Raw genomic sequence first — 10,120 nt, 5'->3', positions numbered from 1 at the left:
GGAGAAAACAAAAAAATGTGGTCGATAAAATATCTATAGTTTTTAGGAGTTAATAAATACAGAGCTTAAGAATCTTCATGCTTTGTGTGTGTATTCATGCTAGTGTGCTACTCTCTTCTCTGACCCAGATTTGCATGATCTTTTATTGATGCATGTTACACCGTCTGTATATATATACAAATAGATAAAGTTCTAAATGCTTGACATTAACTTGTTTCTTGAATCGTAGATATGACTTTTCCTAAGTTAATTCCTATATATATTCATTAATAGTATGTGATGAATTTTTTATTATTTTTCATAAATCCTAGATTTTCCTTTTCAATGAATTCATTTTTATATATCTTATGTCTTATATGATCGTCATATCTCACTAGGATATAAATGAACCACATTAATTTTTCTTAAATAACATATATTCCAACAAGAATTTTTATGGAATGAAATCTTTTATTGCATTTTTTTATAGCCAAGCTTTAAATGACTCTCGCTAATTTTCCGCACCGAATCCTATAGGCACGTACCACACTGCTTCACACTATTTAAGAGGGCGGGCCTCAGTGAAGGGCACATCACTACACCAGTACTTGTGTTTCTGTTTGGCTTCTACATGGATAATTCTCCTCAACCTATTATGCTGTTTATTGTGCTACTTCTTGGTAGCATACTTAAAGGAGTGTGTTTTCATGCTATTGAAGAGGTAAGTTTGCAGTTTATTTTCTATTGCTATTGCGATGAACATTCACATCATTATTTACATTCTCTCCTTGTTTGCCCCCCCCCCTTTGTACAATATAAAGCAAGGAAACTCGACAATTTCATGGCCCTATGAAATTCATCCAGAATTCTTCCTTCCAAAGGGAAATCTTACCTCTGACAAAAATTCAAAAATTACTTATGTGAGTATTAAGTTTCCCTTAATTGCATTATTGTTTGTGATATTTTTAGTATCATATACATCATGAAAACTATGTCCTACTTACACGCGGATGGGTTTAATTACATTTTAACAGTTCTCAAGTCATACATGGCCGTCAGGAGGTGGCAATAAGCATTATTATGGTGCAGAGGCCACACTAGATGTTTACGGCTTTGATTTACAAAATGGGCAAGAAAGTGCATCTATGATTTCGATTCTATATAGGGGAGATGGACAACCATATTCACTCAATGGAATCCAAATTGGATGGCATGTAAGTTATGTGACTTGTACAACTACATGTATATTAGTTTAATTACACTTAGTAAGCAAACTACTCAACATGGATAAAATACCAGATTTTTTTTGCATATGTTGTGTATTACTACCAAGATAATTTTTAGAAGTTCCAATATTAGAACCCCGTCGGGTGCATAATTTGTTATAAGATCTTATTTTCAGTTCTTGGCATATTTTTTTGTAATTAGTGAGCTTCTATGTACAACTTTGTTGTTTAGAGAAGAAAAACTATATACACACCTTATGTAATTAAACGATTCATTAAGAATGTGTGACTATATAAGTGTGTTGAATATAATTATTAGTTCCAAATAGTTGATAGCATGGCTAATCATCATAATTAATCCAGAAGCTAATGCATGTTAATTAGCTCTTACTTGTAGCAATGAAGTGTGATAGAAATTTCAAAATCACGTATATACTAAAGTACGAGTTATGAATAACATTTTTTTTGAAAAACTATACTACAAAATTATGGGGAAAATATAGGATGCACTTTTCAAACATCATTAGTTATCTTTGAAACACATGCAGTAGGTTTCTTATACTATGTATAAGAAAAAAATACTCTATTTATATTCCTTCATTCAATCAATTCATGATTAGAATGTTTAAATGTCTATATTTAGAGCATTTTCAATAGCACCCCTATTTTCGAGCATGAGGTGATTTTAGGGTAAAAGGGCCAAAATACAGGAGCTCCTATACAGCGCAGTAGGCGCCCGTTAACGATCCGGCACCTGGTGCAGCGCTGCTAGCATGGGCCGGCTCAGTTCATTAAATTTGAAAAAAAGTGAATAGAAATTGAAAAAAATCATATATTTTTTGAAAAGGTTCATGGAACTGAAAAAAAGTTCATAAACCAAAAAAAGTTCATCCATTTTCAAGACAAATGTTCATTAAATTTGGAAAAAGTTCATCAATATTCAAAGAAGTTCATCAATCTAAAAAAACTTTTGAAATTTTTAAAAAGTTCACATAATTTTTTTCTAAATCATCAACCCACGCCTAGATGGGCCGGCCCATTTACGGACGCCACATGCACCAGTTAACATAATGCACGCTAACTGGCGCCTGTGGCGCCAAATAGGAAATGCCCGAAAATACAGCAACCTCTACCAACAGCCCAGTCCTATATTTTTTTCCAAACAAAAAGTTGGGCCTCCCCGGGTTGCCGCTCACCGGAACGGCTCTCCCTCGCCCCCGCCTACTGATTACCCCGCCGCCCCGGCGAGCCCCTCCGTCTCTGCCTCCTCACCCATCAAATCCGGCAGCTCCGCCGTCGATCCGGACGAGGCAGAGCACCAGCTCCCGACTGGATTTGGCCTCGATGGCCTCCGGCGCCCGATCAAAAGCCGCCATGGCCGTCCTCGCGTGCCCCCATCCTCCTGCGTGTCCGGAGCCTGATCCCGCCTCCACCTCGCCCGTACTTCAGAGCTGGGAGATGACCACGCGCCTCTTCTTCACCCGCGCTGCGGCTGCGCCATGCGGGGGCAATACCGGGCTGCGCGTGCCTCCAATGGCCGCGTCCAGTGGCCGTGCAACGTGTGCGTACCAGAAGGCTGAAAGCCTAGTGGCAGCAATCACAGATGCGGCTGCAAATTTCACTTGCGTTTTTTGATACTACACTAGTGTCAAAAAACGTCTTAGATTATGGGACGGAGGGAGTAGCAGTTACCATTTGATGAATCCATGCGTGTTGTGCTTGATTGCTTCTTTCTGAACATGTGCAGTACTAGCAAATCCAGTTCAGTTTCAGTTTTAGAAGTTTCAATAGTAAAATTCACTTTTGACAGTAAAGTTCAAAGAAGATAGCAGGTTCAGTTTTGAATGTTCGAGTGCCCAATTTTAGGGCGGCTGTTGGAGACGGCGCGTGCTTGTGCCCAAAAACACGCGTTTTCATGCCCAAATTTTTTTAGTCCTCCGTGTTTTCGTGATCTATTATAGGGCAGCTGCTGGAGATGCTCTTAGCACATTATCATGCATGCTTTCCTTTCCAACCTCAACAATGTTTCCTGGAAAGAATTAGGATAATGTATTTTCTTGCATCCAAGATATTGGTTGAGGATGAGTGTGTTTTTTTCCTCTTGTACAACGCCATAGTTTCAAAATGAGTGCTTGGAGCATGCCTATGTTAAGGATCATCCAGAAAAACTAAACTCTTTGTGAAGAGTTATTTAATATGACCACATGCATCTTTCGGAGTGCAGAGGCCGGGGGAAAACCTCATTTTTTTCAAAGAGTTATTTAATAACTAGTAAACCAGCTTCTTAAGTTAGCTTGCTCTTGATATCAATGTGTGTCTGCTATCTGTAGTAATCTTTGTCTGCTATCTGTAGTTAATTTATCAATGTTTAATGTTGTACTTTATTGCAGTTTTTTCTTGTGTTAATTAGTGTTGTACTTTCTACGGATACCTCTAGTCACTGTTTATGTCATATATTTCAGTTATAATGGACGTATATTTTGCACATATATACTAACACCTACCACAATTATGTGTAGATTTTCCCATGATTGTACAAGGATTCTCGGACCCATTTCTACACAGCTTGGATTGTAAGTTTTTTGTTTCTAAACTCTATAAGCTGCACTGTGCATGATATGTGTTTAAAATATAGACTAAGAGTGATGACCTGCTAGTGTTTATGTTTAGTTGCATAAACTACGAAGACCATCATATCACATTCTAGGAACTAGCAATATGATGGTCTACGTAATGTTTAAAGCATGCATCCAATAACTTGTCATATAATTTATTCCATTTCCTTGCAAAATGACATTATTTAGGTATTCGAAACTTACAAACACACTACTGTTGCCATCATGTTTTATTATGTATTTGCTATAAAACTAATGTCTCACGAAAATATTTTCATAGAATTCTGAATTAATACTATTTCACAATACCAATCTAAATTTCCTTCGATATCTATGTATAAAAGGAGGTTGTAATATATTTGAGTGTCATTGTGTTATTCATATATCAGGGAGCAAAAAATCGTATCAAGTAGGAATCAAACCCTAGTGGCCCTTTACTCGACCATTCCCTTAGAATGCTTTTAATTTTTCAAAAAGGAATGCGATATTTGAAACATTTTTGCACATTTTCCTAATTATATTGCAATCTCAGAGTGGTGGAACTTCTGGCAAGGGCTGCATGAACATGATTTGCCCTGGATGTCACAAGACATCATCAAGTATAGCTCCAGGCAATGTCATCGGTCCACTTTCATGCATTGGTGGCCAGAAAAGATATATCACCCTAAGGATATTAAGGTATGAACCTGCTATTGCAACATCCATGCTAGTTTGTTCAAACTGGAATTAAGCAAGTTCACATCAAACAAGATTAAAATCTTGCACATCACAAAGCAATTGTTGTTTTGTGTAAGGCGTCACTAAACAAGTTCATGGTAACTTTCTCTTAGAAGTGTACTTAGTCTAGTTTTTGGTAGTACATAAAAGCTTTATGTATTACCATGAGCTCTTTGTAAATTATATGTGAATCATTGCCTTTTAGTGTTTATCATTAATTTTTTTAGTCCAAACAGTGAATTATGCCAAGGCACGAACAAGTGATGGTCATATATGATATATCACGAAAAGTGGATACTGATGCTCTTCGTGTAAAAACTTAAATATGTAGACTTAAGATAATTTGACCTTCTACACTACTCCCTCTGTTACCGAATGAGAGACGTGTTTGTATTTATATGTATGCATGTGTGTGTGTGCACGCGCACCCGAGTGTGCAAGTAGTTAGGATAATATATGGCAAAGTGCTTTGCACCTTCCTCATATACTGCCTTTCTTACTCAAGTTGTTAGCACACACAAGTTTGTGCAACCCTTTTCTTGTGAATAATACTGTATAAAAATGGTAGACGATAAATATGAGATAATAAGCACTTGATCGAGTCAAATCAAAAGGAAAAGCGGCTTCAAAACAAGGAAAAAGCTTCCTTTCTTGAAACTTTTCATGCAAAATCTAGTGGTACAAGCTCAACATAGCAAATATTTGATTCAATAATTATTCATGAAAGATGGAGAAGTTTGACTGCACTGTTTAGCGATATGAATATGTTAGGTATTCTAGAGCGATGGTGATATCATTTACTTATGAGGAATGATATGTTGTATATTTATTGATATATTGATAAATACACGCAGGAAAAATATTCAGGTGATTGGCACATCCATTTTGGAGCTATGGGTGATCCAAAACCAGTGGGTTACTTCCCTAAATCCTTGATCCCAGGACTCGTTGATAAACCTTTGGAGATAACCTTTGGTGGCTATGTTAATCATAAGAAACCACGACTAAGTCCTCCAATGGGAAGTGGCTATATTTCAGCAAGTGGCAATGTTGCATCCTTTAGTAATCTCAAGCTTATCGATGCAGACGGTATAAGTCATATTGTCAATATTGATTTGCCATCTACTGACGATGGGAAGGGTTGCTATACACCTTCAAAAATTGATTCGGCACAATTCTTTTACGGGGGATCTGGCTGTGTTGATTAATTATGTTATACTCCCTCCGTTCCCAAATATTTGTCTTTCTAGCCATCTCAAATGGACTACAACATATGGATGTATGTAGACATGTTTTAAATTGTAGATTCACTCATTTTGCTCCGTATGTAGTCATTTGTTAAAATCTCTAGAAAGACAATTATTTAGGAACGGAGGGAGTATTTCGCATATGTACTCCAACAGCTAATAAGTGATCAAGAAATGAGTCTCCATCTTGTCCTCTCTAAGAAGTCAAGTTCTATGTGATACAGAGGTCCATACGGGATTCACGTTGCTGCTCTCTCTGCCTCCATTACAGTCTCATCTTTCCTCGCCCCGATTAATTCGCCGATGAGGATACCACGCTGACGTGGTGCAGGGGGGTAGAGTTGTTTCTGATCCATTACAACTTAGCCAGCATATTACAGATTCTAGCGTGCAGCCTGCAGCTCCTGCCGGGCAGCAGGTTCCACATTAGTACATTGTGTCATACACGCACGTACGTACCGATAATCCTACACCTCGTAAACAAGCTACATGGATCTAGCAAAGCCCCGCACTTACGGTACATATACCTCAACAGTCCACACAAATACAGTTACAGCATTACAGGTACACAAAGCATATGTCTATACATTACACAAAGCATATACATATCTACACATATGCAGACAGTTATTAACACAACACGGTAAAAGAAAGAACGAAAACCAGCGAACGCACGCAAAAAAAAGGAACGAAAACCACAGTGAAGGATGTGCAGTTGGGAACCCGGGAATTCTACGGGACCTCGATCTTCTCTATATGGATCAGTTCCTGTAGGATTCCTGCGTCCCACTGAACTGCAAGCACAGGGGAGGAGGAGACGAGGAAGACGAAGCAGAGATCGATCGACGGGACGGGATGCAGCAAGGGTACGTGCAAGGAGTGGAGAAGAAGAGACATCGATTAGGGGAGGCTCTACTTGTCGATCTGGCCGAGCTTGCCGAGGCCGTTGCAGTTGGCGCACACGATCTGCGCCTGGTCCTTCCTCGCCGCGTTCGCCCGCAGCGTCGCGCCGGACTTGCGCACGAACCCGGCGCCGTCGCACTCGGGGCACCTGCACGCAACACCGTCATCCACTGATCAATTGTATGCACACAGGCAGATGGCAACCAATCGAGCCTTCAACGCTCGACCACGTACGTGTCCTTGCGGGAGAAGAAGATGGGGAAGGCGGTGCCGACGAGCGCCACGGCCACGGCGCCGGCGATGAGGTACGTGTTGCCCTCCGCGGCCACGTCGCCCACCGCGCGCGCCACCGTCGCCATCCTGCCCCCGGGCGCCGCCGCCCTGCTGCTCCCCATCGACGGCAGCGGGACGGCGCTGCGCCGCGGCGGCAGGAGCCCCGACGAGGGCGTGCTGCTGCTGACGGCGGCGACGGCGGGGGAGGGAGCGGCGGCCATTTTTTGTTTGCGTGGTTGTCGGCTGGATCCGGTGAAGTGAAGCTCGGCGTACGTATCGCTAGCGGAGTGATATGGATTGGAGCGCGCTCGCGCGGCGTCGATCTGCGGCCGCACAAAGCCGAAAGCTTCTTCCTTCCCCGGAAGATAAGATGGCGACGTGCATGCCGGGATAGCCACTCCGCTCCACCAAGCTCAGATAAGGCGGGCCCGGGTTTCTGCCTTGTAGTCGGCACGGCGGGCAGTGAACTGCAAGGTTCAGCTGGGCAAAAAATGAACCTGTCGATGCCATGCATGCACTGCTGATTCTGGCAAAAAGCAAAAAAAACAAAAAAAACAGCTGCATGCAGCTCAAGCTGCTCAGCCACATACAGTACGTACGACACTGCATTTCCAGAGAATTAAAAGGTTTACCAACTGAAACCTGAATAAGAATCCCCGCAAAAAAAGCTAAAAAAAAGCTGAATCAGAATCATGCAGCAGCGCTTCAGAATCAAGAACCAAGCGGAAAGACATCTGGGATTCTGAGTTTGAGAAAGCATGCATGCATGGTACACGATCGAGGGGAGAAGAGATGCATCTTGGTCGTGGGACAGAACAATTAACCAGGCGATGTTTCCACGAGCTATATTTATATATAACGCGCAGTTGGACTGGTATAGCGGCCGGAACATTTCATCGGGATGATGACATCTCATTTGCCATCATGTCGTCATCTCCCCACGCTCTTCGTCTCTTCCCCTCACCAATCATGCATATGTACGGGTAGATTTTCAAACCTTTGGTTGGCCTTTTTTTTTATTTTGAGAAAATCAAAAACATTGATAAAACCTCATATACCAGGCTATATATGTATATGCCATGTGGGGCATGACTGTCGTGAATGAAAGTCACAAAATCATAGCCGCGCAACCCACAGTCCACTCCCTCTCGCCCAACTGCATTCAGGCACTCCCACAAAATTTCTCCCGCTCGGTCCACTCCGCGTCGAGATCCACGGAAGAGGTGGGTGTATTTCACCCACGGGTGCCATTTACCCGGCGTCATGGTGTGCGTGGAAAGAAATCTACACCGGGGTGCAGGTGCGGGTTTGGGTAACCAGCCCCTGCACACGACGAGGCATGCGTAGATCACCTATGTTGGATTAGGTTTTACTGTCGCAGCCTTGCTGATCTTACCAGGCCAAAGTTTCGCAACCGATTTATTCATAAGGATTTTTCTCTAGGGAAGTTCTTCCTTAAGTCATTTGCGATACAATGCACATCATATATGACGTTATAAAACTCATCTGTGATATTTTTCCCCGACTATCAAAACAAGTACTTTGATATCATAGATGGGTGATACGTCCAAAACCATCTACTTTCCGGATCACTTTGCTCATTATTTGTCGTAATCTAACTCTGATAGAATAAAATGAATTACTATAGATGCAACTTTTAACAAGAAACAATGTTTCATTTATTCCCATGTGGTGCCCATGGTTTTGGCTACCAAATACAAATTTTCTACCAATGGGACACGAGAAAGGCGGTTACCATGGTTACCAGAAAATACCGCTCAACTTTAAAAAAATGAATTCAAATGTTTTAATCTAGAATTCTAGATATAAATTTGAACTTCTGTTATTCAATAAATTGCTGTGAAGTAGTGCTAGTCCTCTACACCCTGTTGTTGAGGGACTCGAACCAGGACCTATTGACCTACTAATATGGAAGGCCCAAATATACCACTACACCATCACAGGTTATCTGGTCTACGAATGTTTCTACTTTCTACTATAAAAAAAACCGTGCATTTTTCGTTTAAACTCAGAAATTCTAAAAGAAATCGACATTTTTTGCTCAGTACATGTTTACCAAGGGGTACCTAGATATGCAGTTACCCATTGGTAACCAAATTTACCACCCCGTAACCAAAATCTTGGTGGGGACTTTCAAATCTAGCTACAAGGGAAGATGACTCTTGTGTTTGAAGGGGAAACCAAGGAGGGGAAGTAGGAGTGACGTGGGTGGACGGTGGGAGGTAGGCGGTGGTAGAGGAATTAGAGGGGCACTGACCAGGGTTCACCTTTGCAATCGTGAGAGCTCATGATGCAAATTTTACACTAACTTCCTTCGAGATCGAATCATGGCAAGTACTCTCTCCGTCCCATATAGTATAATACGTTTTCTGACACTACACTACACTCGTGTTAAGAAACGTCTTACATTTTGGAACGGACGGGGCAGTATATAGTGTGAAATTTCAAGAGTAAAATGCATAATGAATATTGCCTTTTACACATTTTAGGGATGCTCACTTCCTACTGAATCCCATTGCTGACCGTTTGGACGGTTCAACCATAGTTTTCTAAGTCTCCCCTACGTTCACAATTAAAAATTACAGTAATAGGAAAAAACATGGAATTAGAGTGGCAATGCCCACACAAGAATCCTACGGGATTGAACTAATAATGAAGGTTGTTAACTGCACCATACAAAAAGTAAAGGGTAAATAACAAAAACCTACCACATTTAGGGCTAGGGTTACAGAAAACTACCATATTTTTAATTTCTTAAAAAACTACCACTATTTTGGTTGGCTACTTTGAAAAACTATCATGTTGCGCTAATGACTATGCTAGTTAATTTTAATGACGTTTATGACGGACTGGGTCCACTTGTCATCTTTGACCGTTAGGTTGACCGTTATGACAGGTGAAGCCCACATGTCAGTGCCTTCCAAAAATAGAAAAACCAATCGGTTCCTGTAACTTTTTACAAAATAGAATCGTCTCCTTGTAACTCTAAAAAATAATTGGTTCCCTGTAACTTTTTTAAAAAAGCAATAGGGTCCCTGCCGGCGAGCTCGTTGTCGGAGCCACTGCACGCGGCGCGGCCGAGCTCCAAGGGATTGCCGCATAGCCCCGTTCCGGAGCTGTGACACACATTGCGGCGGAG

The 10,120-nt window shown here is 41.4% G+C and overlaps 1 protein-coding gene and 1 pseudogene across 1 annotated transcript; one reads left to right on the top strand and one right to left on the bottom strand.

Moving 5' to 3' along the window:
* Positions 1-734: 734 nt before the first annotated feature.
* On the top strand, positions 735-5,745 carry LOC123076009 (uncharacterized; annotated as a pseudogene).
* A 533-nt stretch (positions 5,746-6,278) lies between these two features.
* Positions 6,279-7,312, bottom strand: LOC123104192 (uncharacterized). Its single transcript, XM_044525957.1, has 2 exons — positions 6,922-7,312; positions 6,279-6,835 (listed from the first exon to the last, which is right to left on the bottom strand). The coding sequence occupies exons 1-2, from the start codon at positions 7,179-7,181 to the stop codon at positions 6,697-6,699; spliced, it is 399 nt and encodes a 132-aa protein (XP_044381892.1). The 5' UTR covers positions 7,182-7,312; the 3' UTR covers positions 6,279-6,696.
* Between the last annotated feature and the right edge of the window lie 2,808 nt (positions 7,313-10,120).

Source organism: Triticum aestivum, chromosome 1B (assembly GCF_018294505.1).
Source record: "Triticum aestivum cultivar Chinese Spring chromosome 1B, IWGSC CS RefSeq v2.1, whole genome shotgun sequence".
NCBI classification, from domain to species: domain Eukaryota; kingdom Viridiplantae; phylum Streptophyta; class Magnoliopsida; order Poales; family Poaceae; genus Triticum; species Triticum aestivum.
Note: the sequence above shows the minus strand (reverse complement) of the source record. Positions and strands in the feature narration are given on the sequence as shown.

Excerpts from the sequence above, each read along its gene's own strand:
- LOC123104192 (XM_044525957.1), bottom strand. The coding sequence starts at position 7,181 with ATGGCCGCCGCTCCCTCCCCCGCCGTCGCCGCCGTCAGCAGCAGCACG. Across the intron at positions 6,836-6,921 it reads TTCTTCTCCCGCAAGGACAC|GTGCCCCGAGTGCGACGGCG; the intron begins GTACGTGGTCGA and ends TGTTGCGTGCAG.